Here is a 25,657-nt window from a genome sequence, read left to right as displayed (position 1 = left end):
CACTTTGAATGGATCTTTTACCCATGTATGATTTTGTAACACCATGCATTGGTCATTTGGAAAATATTGATTCACTGAGTTTTGCAGATCTTCCAAATGTTGACAAATTTCATTATACAATATCAAAAGATAGCTTTCGTCAAATTTCCGTTTCTTATTTACAGTTTCGTCCAGTTTCTTTGGAGTAGATTCCTCCCTTCTGTGAGTCAGAGAACTCTCTGATATGTCATTTTCATCTTTTTCAGCATTTTTGGACATAGACGGTGCAGCTGTGGGTTGAGAAAGCGAGTCTTCCAATCTCCCTTTCTTAAGCCAACGATCCATTCTTAAATATATAAGAAAAACATTTTATAAATAAATGCTCTTTTAATTTAGAATAAAATATAACTTAACTATAAAGTAATGAGAGTTTCAGATAAAATTTAGAAAAGTTTTCAAAAAACGTTTTTATATATTATTGCAAAATAAGACAACAAAGTGCGCTTATTTCTCAAAAGATTGAACAATTGTTTGCTGTCTGATTCCTCTTTGCACTTATATCTCTCCTTCCAAATTTTTTATTAGAATGTTAAATTGCAATTTATTCAAGCTTAAGTATAATATTTATCGGTATTTATAGATAAAATAGAGAACAATCGAAATTTATCGACAACAAAGATTAAAATTCATTTAAATCCTAAATAAATTCAATGAAAGTTTGATAAAAATAATATCGCTTACGTATGAAAACATTAGAACAAAATCTTAGAACTTGAAGACACAACCTTTCTTCTCAAAGACTCGAAACGTACTAAGATGTTATTTACCTTTTCCACTCTCATTCTGTCACTCGGTTCAAAACGCACAAAAATGTTTCATTGAAAAAATTATATTATGAAAATAGTTTTGACCTCAAGAATGTTCTCGGGGACCCTAGGGGTCCTCGGACCACACTTTGAGAAACGCTGATTTAGAGAAACTGTATGAAAAGACATTCCCAAGCAACTGATGAACTTATCAGTGAATTGTAAAGCAGCACAATGTGATACTACATGTGTATGGGAGACATCTAGTCTTTCAAGGGTATATTTTTATGTGGAAATGTAATTTGAAGTGGTCATATAGAACCACACACTAAAGCGGAAGAAACCATCAAGCAGTGGATGCAGTTCTAAGACACTCTCTAGCTTCCATGATGGCTCCCAAGTTCATGGTTCAAGTTAATTGTTGACCACCACCATATTTGTACCAAATGATGTATGATGTTGTGATATAAATGCCTTGGTTTTCCATGAGAAAACACTGCCTTCTTGACCAAAATGAGCTCCAAAAGAACCAGAAGGACGACAGAAACAACAGATTCAAGAAGGTTAGCCACAAGCAATGATCACAACAGCACCTACTGATTTAAACCATTAGAGCTTAAGTTGCATCTGACTGCAAACATAGGCGAGTGCAACAGTGGCTGAAAAGCAATTAGGACTTGTAGGAGCAGTGATACGTTCAAACATGAACGTTTTACCAGTGTTATTTTTTAATTATATACACTCAGCTGTTCAACTTCCAAGTGGTCTGAACAAAGGCACAAGCGACACAAACTTTCTTAGTAGCTAGAAACTTTCTTATATCACATCCGAAGATGAATGTCTGACTTTTAAAGTATATAAAGACTAGTTGGGAATTGTGTAAACAATAAGAACTCAACACATAGAGGTGAACTCAATGAATTACTGGCTTAGAGAGCTAACTTCAACAATCAGTTGTTACTTGAGTTATGTAGAATGTTTTATACATGGATGGCACTCATTATATGTTTTCAATTTAGTATGATAATGTAATGGAAAGGGAGTTCTAGAATGTTAAGCATATGTTGCTCAGATTAATCCTGACCAAACTGACTGGAATGAAAACGTCACCAACGACATGATGGTGTACAGAGCAAATGAACAGAGGTCACTATACTTGAAGAAGTCTTGCTCCCTGTAGACGTGATTTTTGATTCTCTACCTATAATGGATGTTCTTCAATGTTCAGAAGAATCTATTGAGGATTAATGTCTGCATTATTTGATGTTTATGAGTTTGCATGCCCACAGCTAGCAAAAAACCATCATATGACAGAAACGGTACTAGGTACAACAGTGAAGGAATAAATGTATCAGAGTGCAGACTAGGCATGGCTTTGGTATATGGCAACAAAAAAATGTTTCATGATTCTGATTTGGTTAGACTTCATCGTGTGCTCCAAGGAGTCATTTTATTTCTGTTTGAGTTCCAGCAGTTAAGAGGTGCAATGCACATTAACTAGTAATATTCATATACTGTTAATGATTCTCTGGGAAATCGACTTGACCAAAAGTCAGTATAGTCTAGTCACGTGTTTTATGCTCTTCTGACCTTAAAAATTAAAATGAAATTGCCAAGAGTACTTATCTGGCTTTTTAGGATGAGCCAGACGAGGAATAAGAAAGTGCTAGATTTAAAGGTAAAAGACATTTATGATGGTCTATTGAGCCACTGCTGGTTATCTTTTCATCAGTATTAATCAGATTATCCTCAGGTTATCTGCAATGTCCACTGAAGCAAATCAAACCCCTCCTTTTGGAACTGTAAATCCAAGGAACTTTCTACTTTTTATGTGTGATGCTTATGGCTTTTTAACTTACTGTTTGAGATCAGTGTACATTGTTCATGTCTGTACGTGTCACTATTCCATATTTTTTTATTTTATGTAACCCAATGTCAAATATACAAAACATCCTATGACAGGAAATCAGACATAAAAATAAATATATCTTGTCTTCTGTAGAGCATGTGATCTGTGATGCTGTAAGTTCTTAAAATTGGTGTATGATGAAACGTTGTGGTTTAAATAAAATATTCCATGTTCTAGGATTGCATTAGTTGTCATTTTTCAACACATTTCAATTTTTAGTCAACAGAGCCAGACGAAAGATGCAGTATGCAACCTAAAGATCCTTATATATGTATTTATAACCCGATTTTCCTTCTGTATTTCCTCTGAAACTTTTGTTAATGTTACGATCATAAATTTTATATTTAAAAATGTGAATTCCAGATTATTTCAAAATATCTATATTGTAATGAGCATTTTGTCATCCATGAAATATATGTTTGTTTACTTAAACAGACATTCTTTATACTTTCAGTGTAACCTTATAGAGGGCGTACTTACGTCAGCTGATTTAGTAAAAAAAGTTATATGTCGTTTTATGCCTTTTACCATGTATTGCGAAGCGCGTGTAGTTATTGTTTTAGAGGTTGTGCTTTATCAGTTGTGAGGCACAGAAATAATTTAACATGTGGATACCGTAGCATGGTGCAAGGATAAACAAAGTTTTGTCGAAAAGACGCGTACGGTAAGGACGAAAAGGAAAAAAAAACATTAGGAATAGCGACTTTGGATTGAAGCTTAATATTGGCTATGTAACTTTCACGACCTCCCCTTTCAATAATAAAATATACTGTAAGATTTCTATTTGAGTTAACGCGAATTCTGATTTTTAAAATATTGAAGTAATCCGAAATGGCAGGGAGGTGGAGTAGTGAGAACATTGTTGTGGAACATCGAGAATTGCAGGTATCTACTAAATTAGTCAGAAGTTGCTTTAAACTAGCTCTCACAATTTGTTCGCATATTTAAGTTAAATATAGTTGTATTCCGCTTATTTGATTCTGTTATTTGTGTTACGAACAATTATGATTATGCCTAGCCTTTAGCAACAGTAACACTATTAGTATTAATATTATCAGTTCTATTTCTAATGTAAAGTTGTGATGCTAACACTAACAGTAAGTAACGGTGTTATCACTAAATTGAATTTAAAATATTATTGTGTATTTGTTCATAGACTTGTAATTTTATAGTAGTATTATATTAATAAATTACAACACGTCATTTTCACTGATGTTAAGTAAATTAAAGTGTAGACTTACTTTGATAAAATGTTATTTACACCACAGTGAAAAGTTTTTCATCCAGCTGTGTCTTATTGCCAATGTTGGACATAACATTTTTACTTTCACTAGGAGTCATTACTAAACTTAAATGTTATAATAATTGTTTTTTAATTCTTTTAATGAAAACTGAAATATTCTGGACGTATGTCATTGTTGTAACATAAACATAAAAAAATTTCAAACTTGAAAGTAACATTATTTCAACATTTTCATTTCAATCTACATGTATGGTCTACTCATTAGTTCAAAAGCAACTGGCGGTATGTTTATGGACTTAGTGCTAAATTCAGGAGTTCAATTCCCTTCAGTGGACTTAGCAGATACCCCAATGTGGCTTTGCTATAAGAAAACACATACACTCACACATGCAACTGGTGGTGCTAGGGAGGGACAAGTAATAATTGTGAATTTTACAGCCACATTTGATTTTCACCTGGGGAACCTGTCTAGAATAGTGTAATGTATGATGGAGTCAAAATATAATGATGAAAATTTAAGATTGATTACAAATTTGGGAGCAAAAGAAAATGAATGAAGTTATGAGAAAAAATAAAAAATAGATAAAAATCTTAAAAAAATTATGAACATCATAATACTACAAAAAATGTGTTCTAGTTGTTAGACATCCAAAATATAGCTGTCATTGTATTTTATTTTTTCTTGTGGATTTAGACCACTTTCTGAGTTGGTCACTTTGGTTTCTGATCTTAATAAAAGTAAAGTTATTTATATTGGAATGGGTACAATGGGAAAGGGAGCTTTTTGGAACAGATGGTATACCTTTAAATAAGATAGAGGTTGGCTTTTATTTAAGGGTTATGGACTTGGCTACAAAAGTAGTTTTAAACTAGGAATGGACAATGGTAAGGGTCAAGAGAAAACTAAATGGAGAAAAAAAATATAGAAGTTTAGTGTAGGAAGAAAGTGCAGAAGTAATTTTAAGGGCAGGTTAAATTTTTACTATTACAATGCTAAAGTATAAGAAATAAAATAGGAGACCTTAGGGCACTGGTTTAAATGGGAAATTTAAGTATAATGGGAATAACTTAGTTAATTGTGTACAATATCAATTATGGAAATTTCTTTTAAAATACATGCGAGTTATTCAGTTGGGATAAACTGCTAAAAAGAAAAGTTAGAGTTGCTTTCTTTGTAAAATGTGAAACTAAGGATATCTAAAATAAAAGCAAGGAGGTTGATTGTTTAGGTTTCTTTTGGCAGATGTAGGTGAAGCTTTTTAGTGGGAGTTTGTTACAAACCATCAGATTAAACTGATTGAATTAATGAGAAATTCTGAAGTGAGATTAAGTTTTAAGCTATTAATCAAGTCCCAGTTATGGATAATTTTAATTTCAGGCTTATAAAATGAGGGTTTTTTTAAGAGTCAAACCATGAGGAAGATAGATTTTTAGAACTGTTCTGGATTGTTTTCTTCACCACTTGGGCAGGAAACCTATAGAGAACGAGGCTGTTTTCTACTTATTCTTAGATTTATTTTAAACTTCTTATGGTTGAAAGGGTGAAAAATAGGGGGCAAATGATGTTACTTTAAGTTTAGTGTTTTTGTTCTCAGTGTAAATAACAAACACTGACATTTAGTTAGAAAAATTAAGTTAAATTGAAGAAGAGTGGCTAGATTTGTGTTGTAAATTAGGCAGCTGGGTTAAGTGGAAGATGCGGATCAAATGAGGAAAACCTAAATTCTTAATATTCAAGACAATCATATTCCTTATAGGTGAAAAGAGTAAAAGCATCTAAAAAGAAAACGAAAGAAAATAATAATAAACTTAAGAAGTTTAAAGTGAATTATATGATGGAAGATTTAGAGGGTTATAAAAGATCAAGATAGGTTTGCTGAAAATTTAAAAATTAATAATCAACATGATAATAAAGTTTTAAGCAGTATTTGTTGTTGTGAACAGTTGCTAAAAAGAAACCGATCACATTAATTCTTAGCTTCTTGACAAAAAAACTGGAAAGTTTAAAAATGATGAAGCTTCTGACCAGATAATATTTCTCCAAGACCTTTGGAGAAAAAGTACTTTCTACTACTTTGTTTGTGAACTCTTGAATAGTGGTCAGGAGCTAGACGATTGGAAGTTGGATAATGTTACTTGTATTTTCAAGGGAAGTGATAAAACATTTTTAGAGTTATATGTTTATTAGTCTTATATCAGTGAGTGGAAAAGGTTTTGAAAGCCCAGTAAAAGATGCTTTGTAAAGTTGTTTAACAAAGTTTAATATTCTGTTCAATATTAAATATTTTCACTAGGGGACACACTTTTTTCTTGTTTTATTAATCTTCTGAAATTCTTTGAAGATGTTAGTGCTTATGTAAGTGAAGGTAAAGGTATAGATTTAGTGAAACTGTATTTTTAGAAAGCATTTGATAAGATGCTACATAAAAGGCTTATTAAAAGCGAAAAAAGTCTTTATAGGTTTAGTTAATAAATTAGCTCGATGGATACAAATGTGGCAAGATGGAAGAAATGAGGGTTATTGCAAATGTAGTTCAGTCATGCTAGATTAATGTTATAAAGTCCAGTGTTAAATCCTTTGTTCATTTTGCTTTTCTTCAGTGACATAGATGAAAGAATGGTCACTTCATTGTTTCAGTCCCAGATTAAACTACATTTGCAGTATTGTGTTCAGTCTTGGGCTCTTTACCTTGGGTATGATGTTGAATTGTTGGTATGGCAGTCAGAGGAGAACTTGTAAAATGATACATGGGGTGGAGAGGCTGTCATATGAAGACATTAAAATCTGAATTTTTTAATTTTTCTGAAGAGGTGGTTCATCTTTACAATGGATTTTCTTTTTTAACATGGTGGAAGTAGTAAATTTAAAGGGAGTTCAAGGAAAGGCTTGACAAATATTTGAATCATGAAGGGTAGTTTTGAGCTTATATAATTTAAATAATGGGACAACCTAGATGGATGAACAAGTCCTTGGTTGTCTTATCACAACATTGACTATTCTTATAGCCTTGCAAGGTAAATTATGTGAAGATGATGAGAAAAACTATCTGGGCATAGTTATTAAAAAGTCTGTAAATACTTTTAGAGAATAAACTGTCTAACTGTGAAAAAAATGAACTAATTGGTATATATTGAAATTTTGTGTACAAGCTGAGGGAGGTTATTAGTTTATGTAATATAATGGATAACAAAGGGCCTTTTGGTGCTTCAAAGGTGTCCATGCATGTCCACTATCAAGTAAAGTAAAACTTTAAACCCCTTCTTTATTTTTCTCAGCTGTTTCTCTTAAAATCCTGTCAAAATATACCACAATAATATCAGAGACCTTTATCTTGATGTTCTCCCCAGATATTCTTGTAACTTTACTGATGCATTATTTTTATTCAGTTTCCCAATGAATTAATCCTTACATATATTAAATATATAGACCAAATTATAACAACCAAATGCAATACATGAAGAGTAACTTTGCCAATTTATTCAAGTCTTTCTACAGTGTTTCAGCATCTTCAATAAATTTAGAAGTACTCAACAGTTTAATACCATCAGCACACACTACTGATCTATACATTATGCTCTATCAGTATTATTAATGTAAATAAAATGTGGAAACCCTGGGATTGACCACTGAGGTTCTCCACTAATAACAAAGGTCCAATTTTGACTTGATTTTGTTAATAACAAGGTTTAACTTTACAAAGTCACTGTGTATAATCCAGTCAATTAATTTAGTTAAACTTATGAAAAGCCTTTTGGAAATCTAAGTGTACCTTTTATCCAGTTAACAAATAACATATTATAGTAAGGCAAAATTTCTCTTTGGTAAGTCCATGTTGGCATTTTTTTACAGTGACATTAAAAATAATTTTGATAAGTTTCTTTTATCAGCATCTTTATAATTTTTTTCCGGTACAGTAGTAAGACAAAATTACATAATTCCTGGGGTAACTTATATCAGCTCCTTCAAAGATAGTAATGAAATGAGCAACTTTTCTCACCTCAGGCACCTACCTGTTGTCTGTTAACCTAGCAGTGAGACAGAGGTGTGTGTATATATGATCTTTGATTTCTAAATCTCCAGAGTCTTTATTGGGTCTTTATTTTTTAATCAGTTATATTTAGACCCTGCTCTCTTAGGATTTCAAAAGAACACATTTATTTGTGCATAAAAACAAACAAACACACAATTTGTGAATAAAGTTGATTTGTATTTGAAGATTTTAATTTCTTTGTAAGAAATGCAACTATTCAACTGTTTATCTTTCAGTGCAGGAGTTGATGAAGCTTTTGCAGAAAAAAAAATTTAAAATCTTACATTGTTTAAAAATAACTTAAAGATAGTATTATTAATATGCTTAGCTCAAACTGAGACAAAGGCATAAGAATTGATAGAATAACTTTAAAGAATAAGGTTAAAAAATGTCATCTCACAAACAGATTTAAGTAATGCATTAATTTTCTTGTCTTAAAATATTTCACAGTTTTTGTATAGGAGTTCAGTCAAATTTTTTATATTTAAGTGTATAGACATCAAAATAGGTAAGAAATATGGACTCAATTTTATCTGTTTTGTGCACTTAATTTAAAATTAAAATCAATTTTGATTTTAGAAATATGTACACTTAAAATTTTCTTTACTCATGGTAGAAATATTAAAAGAAATCCTTTAGATAAATCCATGAGTGAAATGGATTCTTTAGATAAATCCATGAGTGAAATGGATTCTTTAGATAATGTTATTGAAGTGTTGTGTTTAAGAGATTGTAACAGAGTGAAAATGTAAACGTATTAACAGTGTTTCCATGGGTCAGATACTAAGGAATTTGCAGAAACTATTTCGTCAAGTAATACTGGATTTTTTGTTTATTAGCTATCCCTTTTACCAAAATCTGATTGAACAAAAAGTAGGAAAAGAAGGAAATGGATTGTAAGTGCAAAGTGTGTATGTGTGGTACTTCTGGGAAATGTCCTTGATGTCAGAGTGGAGAGGTTAAGATGGTATAAAGAAGGTGGGAACCAAGCTGTATGACAAATTAAAGGTATAAAGATGGAAGAAAGAAAGGATTGATTACACTATTCCATTGAGGAGTGATGAAGACGAAATGTCTGGCAATACTTCTGAGGATCCCTTGGATTTTATGATACTGAAGAAACAACAAAGCTCATTTAAGAAATCAAATGTGAAAGCGAGGCATTGCATTGTTGTAGTACTCTAACATGCCTATTCAATTCAGCAGTTATATGGTATTGAATCCACAGTGATATCATGCTTTTCAAATGAAGGAGCTTGATGGAAGGTACCAAGTTTCAGTGCTATTAACAAGAACAATTATTTGCATTCTGTTTGACTATATTAAGGATTCTCTGCATTATATTACTCCCAGGAGATTCAAATTGTCTTACAAACAACATTTTTAAGAAATCTGATGATACAAGACTATTCTTCTCTGCCAGTGATGTTCAACATCTGCCAGGAAAATGTATTCAGAGAAAAATTGTACTTGTACAGCTGTGTTAGTCAATGATATTCAAAGAAGTGTAAGAGAGACTGAAGATTGGAGAACAAGCTTTTGAAATAGCTAGATGACTCTTTCATCTTTCAGCTGCAACCTACAATATTACTGTAAGGAACCTCTACTGAAAGCAGTAGAGTACGATTAATCAAGGTGGTAGTAATTTTTCCACTGATCTTGTGTCTACTCTGAAATCAAATAACAAAAACAAGAGTATAAATTATTCTTGATCTTGGCCAAGTCAACAAAACACTGCATGGTGTGTTTATTACTTTATATCATGGGAATAAAAACAAAACTTACAATAACATCATAACTCTGTAAATTTGTTTTAAACTTTGTGTAGAGTTTTAATTCAACCAGAAAAACACTAAAAATAGTTTTAGTTTATTATGGAATTATGTTATGCATTAAGGTCTGCCATTCAGCCACAATCCTGGGTGCCTGGCTTGTGGAAGCACTGTTAAAAATGTATACAAAATATATGCATTGATTTCTAATGTCATTATTACGTTTGTGATTTGAAGGCATCAGCGATGGCTTTAGACTATACAGGACAGTATTTGGTGCTTGCAGGGTGAGTTTGTAGATATATTTATGTTAGTCATATCATTACTTGTATGGCTTGTTTTATAGATCTGTACAGGACAGTAAGTAGTACTTTATGGAGGCCTGTTTATAAATTAGGAATATGGCTGTTGGCTCTAAGACTGTATGTGCTACTTGCAGTGTAAATTTATAGGCCAAGTATAATGCGCAAATAAGACAAATGTGTCAAATTATCTGTTAAAATTATCTATCTATCTGTGTGTATGTATATATAATATGTGGGTGTTTGAGTGTGTGTGTGTGTGTATATAATGTGGGTGTTTGAGTGTGTGTGTGTGTGTATATAATATGTGGGTGTTTGAGTGTGTGTGTGTGTATATAATATATATGTGTGTGTGTGTGTATATATAATATGTGGGTGTTTGAGTGCACGTGTGTGTGTATATATATAATATGTGGGTGTTTGAGTGTGTGTGTGTGTGTATATATAATATGTGGGTGTTTGAGTGTGTGTGTGTGTATATATATAATATGTGGGTGTTTGAGTGTGTGTGTGTGTGTGTATATATATATAATATGTGGGTGTTTGAGTGTGTGTGGGTATATATAATATGTGGGTGTTTGAGTGCGTGTGTGTGGGTATATATAATATGTGGGTGTTTGAGTGCGTGTGTGTGGGTATATATAATATGTGGGTGTTTGAGTGCGTGTGTGTGTGGGTATATATAATATGTGGGTGTTTGAGTGCGTGTGTGTGTGGGTATATATAATATGTGGGTGTTTGAGTGCGTGTGTGTGTGGGTATATATAATATGTGGGTGTTTGAGTGCGTGTGTGTGTATATATATATAATATGTGGGTGTTTGAGTGCGTGTGTGTGGGTATATATAATATGTGGGTGTTTGAGTGCGTGTGTGTGTGGGTATATATAATATGTGGGTGTTTGAGTGCGTGTGTGGGTATATATAATATGTGGGTGTTTGAGTGCGTGTGTGTGGGTATATATAATATGTGGGTGTTTGAGTGCGTGTGTGTGGGTATATATATAATATGTGGGTGTTTGAGTGCGTGTGTGTGGGTATATATAATATGTGGGTGTTTGAGTGTGTGTGTGTGGGTATGTATAATATGTGGGTGTTTGAGTGCGTGTGTGTGGGTATATATAATATGTGGGTGTTTGAGTGCGTGTGTGTGTGTCTATATATAATATGTGGGTGTTTGAGTGCGTGCGTGTGTGTATATATAATATGTGGGTGTTTGAGTGCGTGTGCGTGCGTGTGTATATATAATATGTGGGTGTTTGAGTGCGTGTGTGTGGGTATATATAATATGTGGGTGTTTGAGTGCGTGTGTGTGGGTATGTATAATATGTGGGTGTTTGAGTGCGTGTGTGTGGGTATATATAATATGTGGGTGTTTGAGTGCGTGTGTGTGGGTATGTATAATATGTGGGTGTTTGAGTGCGTGTGTGTGTGTATATATATAATATGTGGGTGTTTGAGTGCGTGTGTGTGGGTATATATAATATGTGGGTGTTTGAGTGTGTGTGTGTGGGTATATATAATATGTGGGTGTTTGAGTGTGTGTGTGTATATATAATATGTGGGTGTTTGAGTGCGTGCGTGCGTGTGTATATAATATGTGGGTGTTTGAGTGCGTGTGTGTGTGTATGTATAATATGTGGGTGTTTGAGTGCGTGTGTGTGTATATAATATGTGGGTGTTTGAGTGCGTGTGTGTGTATATAATATGTGGGTGTTTGAGTGCGTGTGTGTGTGTATATATAATATGTGGGTTTTTGAGTGCGTGTGTGTGTATATATAATATGTGGGTGTTTGAGTGCGTGTGTGTGTGTATATAATATGTGGGTGTTTGAGTGCGTGTGTGTGTGTATATATGTGGGTGTTTGAGCGCGTGTGTGTGTATATATAATATGTGGGTGTTTGAGTGTGTGTGTGTGTGTGTGTGTGTATGTATATTTGTGCAGATGAAAATATGCAAACAAATTTTGTATAATATTTTTTATTAACCATAATGAACATTCTTCTAGTCTTACTTTTCAAGTAAACCATAAAACCAAAATTATTGTATAGGTGATAATGTTTCTCACATGGAACATTTGTAACAATGTAAGTAGAGTTACGGAGAATCTCTTCCACTGTGTTCTTAGTTGTCAACAACAAATATCTTGATACATCCTCATTAGCTGAAATGTGTGGATTAACATGTTAAAAGCATAGCAAGTTTAGTGATTTTGTTTCTCACCACAAGATACTATGCATATGGATTTGACTGTTTTAGAGGCACCACTGTGAATAATTATAGAACTACAATTTTGTAATTTGATAGATTTTTTGTAATGTTTTTTGCTTTAGCGAATGTTATTGATTGTAGTTAATTTTTAGAAGGAAGTGTGTTGCTATAGTCAATTTGGAGGAAGGACTGTCTGTGGAGAAGAAGATATTACGTCAGAGCAAGTGGGAAATTACTACTGCTGAATGGAGTCCTCATCACCGAGATACGTTTGTGCTAGCTGTAAGTGTTAAGTTTCCTCAGAATATAGCATGTACATATTTGTACTTTTAAAAGGCGTTGTACAATTGCAGTGAAGTTTATTACTTTAACAGTGCAGTCAGGTCCTGATTATTCATGTTGTGAAAAAGACGAAAAACTTAATTTCTTTCTACATGTTTATGACAGCATCTTACTGTACACTTTCCTGTAACTATCAAACCAAGTCTAAGTCTCATACAGTAGCTTCAGTGTATCTTCAAACTAACGTGTGGCATAATTAGTGTGGCGGTATTATTAATAACAACAATAACTGTTGATATTAACCATCCCAACATTATATATCCCTTGGTGTGGATTCCTGTACATGGTGAGGGGACCTTCCAGGGAGGGTTCTGTTCTTTCAGTTTACCTCCTCTGGGATCTAAACATCCACCCATGTGTTTGCTGTGTGTGGCAACCCGTGGAAGGGAAGAGAGGATCCTGGTGGTTGAAGGGTCCAACCCTGACACACCACTTTGGCCTTGAATTCCTGTAGATGGGCAGCCTTGGGGTGGCCCCCATTGGGTCAATCAGTTGGTCCACTTGGGCTAAGGTTAACCAAGTACCAGTGTTGGATGTTCTCAACAGGTGTTGATGCTGGTGTTTGGGTATAGCACTCACGAAACCCTGGCGTTGCTACAGTGTGTTTGTTTGACATTGTAGTGTGTTCCCTTGTAGGGCCCCATGGTGGGTGGGGTCAGTGTGCACTGAAATTTCCCTTTCTTTATTATGGATACTCCAATTAAAAATCTCTTAATAAAATAGTGAAAAAACAGTCAAAAGGTAAATGACCATGTTTTGAAGATTCTGAGCAGCAATCCTCACCATCTGTACCACCTGTTGTACCTCATTTTCCTATATTGCACTCACTTTCAGACAAACTTTTAGTGCAAATGACTTTTTTTTCATTCAAAAGGGACAGGAGGGACTTGCTGGTTCTACAAAGTCAGTCAAAAAACTTCAACCTGGTGACATATTGGTGGAAACATCCATATCTCAACACAGTGAACTCCTGTTGCATTCAAAGGCAATTGGGGATATACCTATTGAAGTTACACCTCATGCTACTTTGAATTCATCATGAGGAGTTTTTGGTGATGTCAAGAAAACTCGCTTGTAGAGAAATATATATGCAAAAACGGCTCGTTTGGGTTGAGAAAATATTTTACGTAGAAGGTCGAAACGTTGTTCGCTCTTCTATGTAAAATATTTTCTCAACCCAAACGAGCCGTTTTTGCATATATATGAAGAGTTTTTGTCGAGAGGGATTTGAAAAACATCTCAGAGTCAGAGATTCTTGCTGGTTTCTCAACCCAAGGAGTTTCTGCAGTGAGGCATATCTCCACTCCCAAAGATGGAATTATGGTGTTGACCAATGTCCTCATTTTGACATTTACGTCACCACATCTGCTTGCCACCATCAAGGCAGGTTATCTTAATTGCATAGTATGCCAATACATATCAAACCCTCTCCCATGTTTCCAGTGTCAACAGTTCAGTCACTCGAAGATGTCATATTGTGGTTCCTTGACATGTGCTCGTTGCTTTGGCAAGGACCATGATACCTATGCGTGTGAAACAGACCTTCATTGCATCAATTTCAATGGCTCTCACCTGTTTTACTTTCATTATTGCCCTAAATGGTTGGAAGAAAAAGAGGTGTAGCATTTGAAAACAATTCATAATATTACCTATCCTGAGGCTTGAAAATTGCTGTCCACCACCTTATCTCGGATGTATACTGCTGCACTTCATTCCACAGCTACTGTGGGAGTGCAGACAAATCTCTGTGCCTCCTAAAGAATTGTTCTCCAAACAAATGAAAAGTCTTTTGACCTCCATGGTTATGAAAGTTGATGAATCAACTTCAACACCTATCTCTGTCCCTTATATACATTCCATCAAACTCCAAGATCCACACCCTTTGGTTCCAGGTACAGGCATTTCTTTGGATCCATCTTCCTCTCTCACCCCAAGATGCAAAACAATCATTTGTTCACATTCTCAGTCTCTGGAATCCACTTTCAACAGCAAAGACCTGCCCAATTGACCCAGGGCAGGATCCATGGAGGTTGATAGATCTCCTTCGAATAAGGAAAGTAAGGAAAAAAGACATAAACAGAAGGGTTCTCCACCCAATTCACCTACACGTAAATAAAAATGGCAACCTTGATACAATGGAACTGTAGATGTTTACATTTTAATCTAAATGACATCAAAACAATGATTGCTTCTTACCATCCTGTTTGTCTTTCCTTACAGGAAACATTTCTGAAACCTGCCAATACAGTCACCTTTTGGCAGTTTTTTTTATACAGAAATGACAGGCCGAGTGCATGGAGGAGTGGCACTGTTGGTTGATCAGCATGTGCCCAGCCTGTCTTTGCCACTTGACACACCCTTGGAAGCTGTAGCCATCTGTGCTTCCTTGAATAATACCCTCACTGTATGTTCTCTCTATCTGTCACCTGGAGAGACATGATCAATCAGACCTTGATGCTCTTATTGAACAGTTGCTGTCTCCCTTTTTCATCCTGGAGGACTTTAATGGACATCATCCCCTCTGGGGAAGTGCTGATATGGATAGGAGGGGTCGCTATGTAGAGCATCTGCTTTCTGATCACAACCTTTTTCTTTTCAATACTGGTTCTTATACTTATTTTCATGCACCTAGTCAGTCCTTTACTGCTATTGATCTCTCAGTTTTCTCCCCTTCACTATTCTTCCACTTTTTGTGAAGGGTTGACAGTAACCCATGAGGCAGTGATCATTTTGCTATAATTTTGAGAGAGACTGGCTGTGGTCGATGCCACCCGACCCACAGGCCTTGGTGGAAACTGGGTCAAGCAAACTGGCCCTCTTACACTACTCTTACAGAATTTGATCCTTTCATCATATGTAAGCCATCGATAGATGACTGTGTGGCAGCAGTAATTGACTGCATTATACAAGCAGCTGCTCAATGTATTCCTAAAACCTCGACACATTTCCCATGATATCCTCGTCCATGGTGGAATCCTGCCTGCCACATGGCATGGAAGGCTCAAATACTATCTGTAGATATCCCACACTCTAGAACCATATCACTTTCCAGTGGGCTCGTGCACATGCTCAATGAGTAAGACGTCAAAGCCAGAAGGAATCTTGGATTACGTTCACAACCAGCATATTCTCTGCCATCAGTTTTAAAGTCATTTGGGACAAACTTCGAAAGGTCAGTGGGCAATATAACTCTGTCCCCCTCTCGATCTTGCTCTCTGATGGCCAGGAAGTAACTGATTTCCAGAGCATCATCGATACTTTAGGTGAAAGCTTTTGCCAGGAACCTAGCACTTTGGCTTCTTCTTCCACCTTCTTAGCCATCAAGACTCAGGCAGAGCAATCACCTCTTTCCTTTTGAGCTGATTGTCTCTATGACTATAATCGTCCATTTACACTAGTGGAACTCAAACTGGCCTTTCGTCAGTCTCGCAATGCATAGGTTGAACCTGATAATATACACTATGAGATGCTGCATCATCTATCTCCTGCTTGTTTTGCTATCCTTCTGGTTGTTTTTAACCAGATCTGGCAGGAGAATGTTTTTCCTGATGCCTGGTGCCAGGCTATTGTCCTGCCTTTCTCCATGTCTGGGAAGGATTCCAAGATTTCTTTAAACTACCATCTAATTGCTTTGACAAGCTGTCTCTGTAAGACCTTAGAGAGGATTGTTAATGCTTGTCTTGTTTGGTTCCTCGAATCAAACAACCTCCTTTCTCCCACCCAGTGTGGGTTCCAATGACAGCACTCCACTATGGACCACCTGATTTGACTTGAAATGTCAATCAGAGAAGCCTTTCTCAAATGACAATATCTTGTATCAATATTTTTTTACATTGAGAAGGCTTATGATACAACATGGAGGTATGGCATTTTGCGAGACCTCCATATATATGGGTTACGTGGCCATTTGCCAATTTTTATTAAAATTTTTATAATGGACAGGAGATTCTGAGTTTGTGTGGGTTTGACACTTTCCCATTCTTTTTTACAGAAACTTGGAGTCCCTCAGAGCTGTATTCTGAGTGTCACGCTTTTCAGTATAAAAATTAATGCCATCACTGAACAACTCCCTCTCACTGTTGCAAATGGGCTCTATGTTGAGGACTTTCACATCTCGTGTCAGTCCTTGAACATGAGGTATATTGAGCGGCAACTACAGAATGCCCTCAATTATTTACTGAAGTGGACCACAGCAAATGACTTTACCTTCTTTCTCTCTGAAACTGTTTGCATGCACTTTTGCTGCCAATGGGATATTCACCCTGATCCTGAACTCTGTATCGGTAAAGTTGTGTGCTGCCCATGGTCTCTGATTTCTTGGGACTTATATTTGACTGTAAGCTACCCTTTATACCACATATCAAGCAGCTACGGGTTAAATGTGCAAGAGCACTGAACATCCTCCATGTCCTTTCTTCCACCACTTGGGGAGTGGATTGACATTCTATGCTAATGGTATATCATGCTCTTATTTGATTGAAACTCGACTATGGATCACTGGTCTATGGCTCCGCCAGACCATTGGCCTTAAAGATGCTAGACCTTATTCATTATCAAGGACTTCAGTTCTGTACTGGGGCTTTCTGCACCTTTCCAGTTCAAAGCTTATACGTAGAATCTCATGAACCTTCTCTGCAACTTCGCCGTTTGCAACTGTCTTGACTGTATTCTTCGAAACTTCGTTCCTTCCCAAACAATCCCACCTGGGGATGTGTTTTCCTTCCTCAGTGGCCCATGTTTTTTCAGAACAGATGATCTGCTATTGCTCCTTTTGGCTTTTGCATCAAGGAGCAATTGGATGAATTGTCTGTTCTTGGATAACATTGCAGAATCCACTGGTCAGCCCATCCCACCATGGCTTATTACAGCCCCCAAATGTGACCTTTCTTTAAGTCATCTGAGAAAAGCTGATACTCCTGATTGGAAGTACCGTCTTTTATTTACTGAACATCTTTCAAACAATCTTTCCATTCCAATTTATAGGGATGGTTCCAAATTAGGTAATTCTGTGGGCTCTGCCATGGTTTGTTGTGGTTTGGTGGTTGTGTGCAGAATCTCCTCTACAGCTTCTGTGTTCACTGCTGAACTGTATGCCACATCTCTTGCCCTGTATCATATTGAAGCTAAGCAGTACTCCAACTGCACTATATATACTGACTCACTTAGTTTTCTACTGGCCCTGGAATCACTTCACGTTGGCTTGCACCCTGTTCTTGTTGATATTCAAAACCGACTGATCCATTTCTCATTAACATCTACTTCTATCCAGTTTTACTGGATACCAGACCACGTTGGTATTTGTGGGAACGAGCTTGCAGACACGGCAGCTAAATCTATCTGCTCTGGCACTATTGCCACTGTGCCTATTCCATACATGGACTATGGTACTGTATTCAAGGCTCAGCTCTGTGCCAGCTGGCAGTCCACTGGGAGTGAGCAACGTGACAACAAGCTTTTCCAAATAACACCCTATATTGGGCTTTGGCCATCTAGCTTCCTTAAGGTTTGGAAGGAGGAAGTTGTTCTAACTAGACTACACATTGGTCACAGTTTTTTAACTCATTGTTTTCTTTTATCTGGAACTGTTGCACCAGTGTGTAGTTTGTGTAACACTCAAATCACTATAAGCCATATTTTACTTTCTTGCCATCATTACAACTCTCAATGACGGCACTATTTTAAACATGTTCTATCCCAAGGTTTGTCTGTAACATTAGACAATGTTATTGGCGACTGTGACACTGTCCATCTACCTTGATAAAATTTTTAGATTTTAATGGCCATTTATCTTTTTAATCTCATTTAAGTGTTTGATATTTATTCATTGTGGTTCCCTTTTCGGAGTCTCAATCTTTCTAGTTCATTTTGAAATTGGAAAATGGCCAGAACATTAAATAACTCGACACCAGGACTGGAAAGGCCAACTTCAGGTGACTAACGCTGCTGTTTGAACTATCTCTTTGAACTACCCGTTTGTCGTTCTGGTGAGTTGTTATTACAGTTTTGCTGCATGTCTTTTAACACTTTTATAACTTTACCTTTTGGTACTGGCCATAATGACACATAACTGGGAACTAGGACTGGAAAGACCAACTTCAGGTGACTGATGGTGGTTCTTGTACTTACCTGTTAGTCTTCTTGGCAGGTTATGATCATTACCATTTTTCTAGAGAAAGTCCTTTACAACTTCTCTTACACAGCTTTCTCTCTTAACATTGTAGACTAGGTGTCAACATTGGTTTTATGCTTTTTCTGTTTTTCAGTGCTGTTTTGTTTACCTTCATTTCCTTTTATGTATTTTACTACATTTAATTTATTTTTACATTTTTACCGGATGTTTGGTGCAGATAGCCTAGCTGCTTTGTGCCATAAAACACTAAATCAACCAACCAACCAACCAACCAACCCAACATATTATACCTAACCGTTATAGCTGCTAGTCTTAACCATCCCAACTTTATGCTTAATAACCACCATCACTACTAATCTTCACTGTCTCAGCTTTATATTATATCTAATAACACCATTGCTAGTTAAAATGGCAGAAGAACAAAAGGAAGTTCTTTAATGATTAATCAGAAATGAGTTGATTGACAACTAGAGAAACAATGATTTGCAGCTAAAGGCTGTGATCTGTGTTCAAACTGTTTAGGATATAAATATAAACAAGGAAAGCTGGGTTTGCAGCATGGACTTATATTGGGAATGGATCTTTCAAATAAAAGTCTAGTATTTGAAGAGTTAGATGTGGTTGTGATTCAGTAGTCCAACCAAAAATGAGTAACAGAAATACCTGTCTCTGAACCTGTACACAACAGGCTTAACTTTTTCACAAATTATTAGGATTGGAAGGGGAAACTTGGTTATATTGGAAAGGCCTACCAATATGAACTTAAGAGTTGACAAAGAAAGGCATGCTTGGGGATAAAATCTCAGTGAGGAATGTATCAGTCATGCCATGGAAATGTAGCTAGGAATGAAAAATTAAAACTGATCATTTAGAGGAATTGAGCTAGAAATTTTGCCTGTTTATTATTATAATCAAAAAAGGAGGATGGATGGACAGATGTTTGTAAAGATTGGTTTTACAAGAAATTTTTCTTAAGTACAACCTCATCTTCAAAGTGAATGCCTGCCACCAAAAGCTGTGTTGTTGCTGTTAGATAATGCTCCTTTGTGTCAAAAGAAAATATTTTGACTTCTGTTTATAGCCTCATTTTTGTTGTGTTATCGATTCTAAATGTCACACCTTAATTTAAATTTTGGTTTAAATCCTTATTGAAAAAGATTCTTATCTGATGGAATTTTAGAAGCAACTGATAGTATTAGATGTAATATATGGTATTTCTCAAGTCTAGACAAATGTAAAAGTCATAATACTCATTTGGTCATGGAAGAACATTTTTCCAGGTGTAAAAGAAATTGATTTCAAAGAAGTTAATGTTGAATGGTTGCAGTGTTAGTGCACATGTACCTGATAATTTGGAGGATGACAGTCTGATGTAATGGTTTAAAAGTAAGGAGTACATGAACCAGGTTATGGTATTGTGACTGTAGTGTTGCAAAAGTGGGAGAACAATGACTGCAGTCATGAAAGAGGTAGTAAAGCATAAGAGCCACGTGAGCACTTAAGTGATACTCAGACATTGCAGTGTCTTGATATGCTTTTAGAATCTATGGAACAGTGGGGATTCAATTACAATGGTATTATAACAGCCTGGAATATGTGAAAGATTGTGGAAAATAATGTAAATCATTTCACTAAATAAGCTAAGATTACAAACTGTTTTATTCAGTTTTCTGCTACAGTGTTAAAATGTGTAATTTTAATGGAGGTTTTCAGTTTCTGTTTTCATTTGTTTGTGCTTTCTTTCTTTTCCAATACCCAGAATAATCAAGAGTTGACTGTATATGTTTATGTTCTGCAGCTCAGATATGTTAATATCATATTTATAATAATATTTTGTTGAAATAGCATAAGAAATACTGGATTAAAACCTATTTTTAAAATTAATTTAATATAATTTTACTAGTCTTTTAATATACCAATGTACTATCTCTTGAATGAAACAAACCCATTACAGTGTAACCAGAAGGCTGAACTTCTGACTTGGAAAGATGGTGAACTGATATCCCTGAATTTACTACGGTATCATACACGTACAATCACGTAAGTTTTGGCTCATCATTTTATAAGGTTTAATTTATAAGATTAAGTTAATTTTTCATTATTAGCAGTGTGAGAAGAAGTGTGTTTATTGCATGTTGCTTATAAAATCTTAATTGTCTCTTGTTTAAAAATCAACATATTTTGTTTTGCTTTTTGAAATTGTAAGTAAAATGCAACTTAATTTTTGAAACCAAATCAAAGCATTTACTTATTTGGATACTTTGTATTTAATGAAAACAAATTAAAATTAGGTCATTTCTTATAATTAGGTTTTGTTTTTATGAAATATGACCCTTGATTTAGTGAGATTAAACATATGATGGTAGAATAATGTCTATAAAAATATATATTATCAAATACTGACATTATAATAGTGTTACAAGTAATGCTCAAATGCTAGTATTGTATATAATTTCCAAGTGGTATGTTTAACAGATAATAGCATTAGAAATAATACACACATTGTAGTGTTAAATGTAATAATTGACATTCAATTTGTTATTCTAGTGATATCAACTGGGCTATTTTTGACTCCAGTGTCCTTGCCACAGCTTCAGTTGATACATTTATATATCTGTGGGACATCAGGTTAGTTGACATTTTGTTATGAATCTCTTAAAGTAAATATTTATAAGGGAAAGGAAAAGAAACTCGATGTAACCTTGTCCGAGCATGAATATTCTTGATATATTGTCAGGCCTTCCTTTTGATGATTGTGGACAGTATACTAGCACCAACTTGTTCATGGTTTAATGGTATTATAAACCTTTCTGAAGATATATTATTATGGTAAAACAATGATTTGATTTTTTATACTCATTTTTATTTAATTAATTTCAACATTTGTACATGATAAGATAAGAAATTCTCTGAAAGTATTTTGTAGATTAGTAATTCTTATTTACTGAACCATGAAATGTTTAATATAAAAATATTTACTTCAAAATATTTTGTCATAATTTTCTTTTAAAAATAAACATACAATTTATATTACACCTATGAATCTTAACTCTTTGAATCCTACAGGCCATAAAACTGGTCCAATGGAGAGGTGTATTTACCCAAAAGGCCAGTTTTCCAGCCTGACTATCTACCAGTATTACCTGAAGGACTGGTAAGGCAGTCAGTGCTAAATTATTGCTTACTCAGTACACACCTCTGAGTTTGCTGGATTTTCTGTTCCAAAAATAGACTGAGTCTTAGTGGTTGTTGCTGCATCTACAGTGTGAAAGTGAAGATAATTCATTAGATATTTTAGTATCATTTTGATAATATTGTCATGGTGAAACATAAAATTCTAACCAAACAATCGAGTGAGACAGAAAGAAAAGGTAAAAACCAGACAGCAATAATGTGAAATTGTGAAAAAGATGGATTTACAGCTGCACAGAGTAGGAAATTGTTGTTGGAATCTGATTCGGGAGTGTATTCCAGACAGTGACTGTACTGGCAGTGACTTTAAAAGTGAATATAGTGATATCGAAACTTCTGATAGCAAATTACCTGTTTAGCATCATGTTCCTAATGAGTGTCAGTTGACTTAATAAACTGGCATTACTTCATTTTCAGCTACAAATGTTGCATTCAAACAATTGGAAAATGTAGGTCCAAAAAACATCCCAAATTTAATTTCAAGCAAGAGTATGCCACTGAATTTTTGTTATTTATTTTTGGACAAATTTGGAGAGAACCTCATCGTACACGAAACCAGTAGTGAAGCCGAATATGTAAAAGAAAAATCTAACATCTACTATGATAAATCATTTCATCCAGTCATTGTTCTTAAACTAAAAAATTTCTTTGGTTGTTGACGTACCATGGAGATGCTGATGTACAAAGACAGATGTGAGATGTACCGGAAGAAGAGAGATAGCTGGATTACACCTACACCTGGATTCAGTAAGATTTTCATTCGAGATCAGTTTCTAGCTATCTGGTCAATGTTGCACCATATAAACAGAAGAAATCTGAATGTTTACAAGTCAGACAAAATATACAAGAGCAGACCAATTTTTTGACATCATCGTGGCTAACTTTCAATGATATTATGTGCCAGACTGAACTGTCACTGGATGAAGGAATGATACCCACAAAATAATGCTTTGAGCAATAAGCAATATATTAAAGACAAAGTGATCAAGTGGAGCCTAAAAACATTTCTTTTATGCAAAAGCAAAAGTGGATACATTGTAAGTGCAAAGGTGTATACAGGGAAAGTTGGTGAAGATAGGACATTGGAGACAGCACTGGGCATGACAGTATGCTTGGTGGCTTGGTTGTGCAAACCATTTGAAGGATGCAGTCACTGCAAATAACTGATCAATTTTACACTTTTGTAAATGTTGCAGAGTATTTGCTTGAGAAACAATGTACATGATTATGTGGTTAGGTACAGCTTTGACTAACAGAAAGAAATTTCCTAAGGAACTTGTCAAAAAGAAAATGGACTGCAGTTCTTATTGTTGTACAGTGGTAAGACAGCCATCATTGTGTGGTATGATAAGAAGCCAATTTACTTTTTGGCAAAAAAGTATATCAATGATGCTGATGTAACAGTATTGCAGCATGACAACAAGGAAGACAAATGCATGCCAGTGCCATATACATCTTTAATAAAGGTCTATAATACCTATATGGTTTGAAACAACAAGAAAGACCAGGTTTCTCAGTTCCAAAGATGAGGATGCCATTATAAGTGGCCAAGACAATTTATGGTGAATTCTTTGTCTAGTATGCCTAGAATGTTTACATTATATAAAACTGTTACAAACCACACAAGGATATTGGAAAGCATGTTCATAACTTCTGTCTATTTGGTGACAAACTGTGTCATGAATTAGTGGGGACACACTGTCATGCGCAGATTCATATGTTTTATTGAAAGTCTGGATAAGATGAGACACAACTGCTGAATGAACCACGTGTCCCAGTACACTTACCTGAGTGAAAACAAGGAGCAACTTCAAACAACAGATGCTTTGTCTGTGCAGAGAAATACAAGAGAGGGAATCTAAAAGCCCAAGCCAAAGCATACTAAAAAGTTTACTGGTGTAAATCATGTGGGGTGTTCCTGTGCATTGGATCTGGCAATTAGAACTGCTTTGAGGCTTGTCATTTCAAAGTTCAGTTCTGGCAATAAATCATTGAACTGTAGCATCAATGATGGTAGACTGTGAGAAATATTATGAATCAGTAAATTCATTGTTTTGTATTATAGACCCGAAATTAAGTATTATAATGTTTTGGGAAGTCACCTTGTAAGATTTTCTTAGTTTTGAAATTAAAAATAAACTTTTCATAATGGTTGAAAATTGTCAGAGGAGTCCAGTGTCATGGTGCTGAGAGAGTGGAAAGCCCAGAGTTCAAAGGGTTAAAAATAAGTTTATTTCAATATCAAGCATATACTAAGTGAATATAAAATTAACTGAAAAAAACAACTGGTTGAAATAAATGTACATCTTAACTGTGTCATGTTAGTAATTGTTTGAATATTTTTAAGTTTCTGAAAGAAATTCCTTAGTTTAACTATAAAATGTATTTTATAAAGTCTTGTATGATTTCACTTTATAATATATATAGAGACCCGAGGAAACCCATTGCCTCCTTTTCAACTATTGGTAAGTACAAAAAAACGTTCTCTTTCAAACAGAAATATGGTTTAAATTTCTTTTGATAAAGTTAGGTATACAATATTTTGTATAACAGTTATAGTAAGTTAATAGCACTTAAAAAGACTTTGTATTAGATTGATTATGCTGAATTGGACCCAACCTAAATCTAAGCTGGGCAAGCTATCTAAATTGGGGTAGGATGATGACTAAAACTACGGTCAACAATTAAGTAACCCAACCAATAAACTAACTGTACTGTACTTCAGATAGTGTTTGTTTGAGATATTTCTATTTAATATTATAATTTGAAATACATGTTTTTTTATTTCAACCTTTTTGTATGTAAATGAAATGCCATAACTAAGGCTACCAGCAGATTTTGTATATATTCAAGTAATGATTTTGTCTCCACTCATTAATACTCAATAACAATTTGATTAGTTTTTAAGTTACTTCTCATTTAACCAAACTACCTGTATAAATCAGAACTAAGCACTAATTGGGTTAATAATATAGCTAAGAGGCATTTCTGGGCACTGGCACATGGGGCCCATGCCCTGATTGTATTGGACAATGCCCTGAAAACCCACTGGTGTCTTGAAATATCAGAATAGAAAGCCACAATTGATATTTTACTAAAACACTGAAAATCTGTGTGCCTATGGGCTGAGTTTCTAATCTTTTAAGAACCTAGCAATGCATCTGATGTGGCTGATTTGATATACTAACTTACTTAAATGTATGAAGTGTTGTAAAATTAGAATTTGTTGCTAACATTTATTCAGTCATCAGATAAGAATAAATATGTATATTATGTTGTGCAAGCTAGGTATCTATTTTTTTTCCTGGCTGTGAACTTAAAAATAATGTATGGTTGGATGCTGTTAAAAATAATACCAATATCTTAACTCTCATGTCACACAACTTATTTATAACATGACAGATTATTACAGTATTCATTATTACCTCACCAAAGTTTTGTATAAACTTTCAGAACTCAAATGTATGTACTTAGAACATGGTATACACTGTGTAATGGTCAGGGTGACTTTGTAGGAATAGGTAGCAACCAAATTAGTGGCAGTGTGACCAATTTCTGCTACTTACTTTTAACACCCAACTCTAAATGTCCTTTCACATCATTTCATGTGAGTCTGTCATTGGCTTCAGATGTGTCACACAGGTCGAAGTTGAAAGGTTTCGAGTCAAAGTGGAAAGTTGGTATAAATATAAAAGTAGCTCTTTGTATTAACTTCATTGTGGCTGTTGAGTTTATTTATTAT

The 25,657-nt window shown here is 34.8% G+C and overlaps 1 protein-coding gene across 3 annotated transcripts in view; it reads left to right on the top strand.

Annotated features, from left to right (window-relative positions):
• The first annotated feature begins 3,168 nt into the window (after window positions 1-3,168).
• The window catches only part of Wdr59 (WD repeat domain 59), a 77,274-nt gene continuing 54,785 nt past the window's right edge, over window positions 3,169-25,657 (top strand). For all 3 annotated transcript variants that reach the window (XM_076462472.1, XM_076462463.1, XM_076462455.1), the window contains exons 1-6: window positions 3,169-3,579; window positions 9,978-10,027; window positions 12,404-12,533; window positions 20,678-20,763; window positions 21,271-21,351; window positions 24,343-24,380. In XM_076462472.1, the coding sequence (XP_076318587.1) occupies window positions 3,526-3,579; window positions 9,978-10,027; window positions 12,404-12,533; window positions 20,678-20,763; window positions 21,271-21,351; window positions 24,343-24,380 (439 nt within the window). In that variant the 5' untranslated portion in view covers window positions 3,169-3,525. The remainder of the gene's footprint in view (window positions 3,580-9,977; window positions 10,028-12,403; window positions 12,534-20,677; window positions 20,764-21,270; window positions 21,352-24,342; window positions 24,381-25,657) is intronic.

This window comes from Tachypleus tridentatus, chromosome 1 (genome assembly GCF_004210375.1).
Source record: "Tachypleus tridentatus isolate NWPU-2018 chromosome 1, ASM421037v1, whole genome shotgun sequence".
NCBI classification, from domain to species: Eukaryota; Metazoa; Arthropoda; class Merostomata; order Xiphosura; family Limulidae; genus Tachypleus; species Tachypleus tridentatus.
The sequence above is the reverse complement of the archived record's forward strand: the minus strand, read 5'-3'. Positions and strand labels throughout refer to the sequence as shown.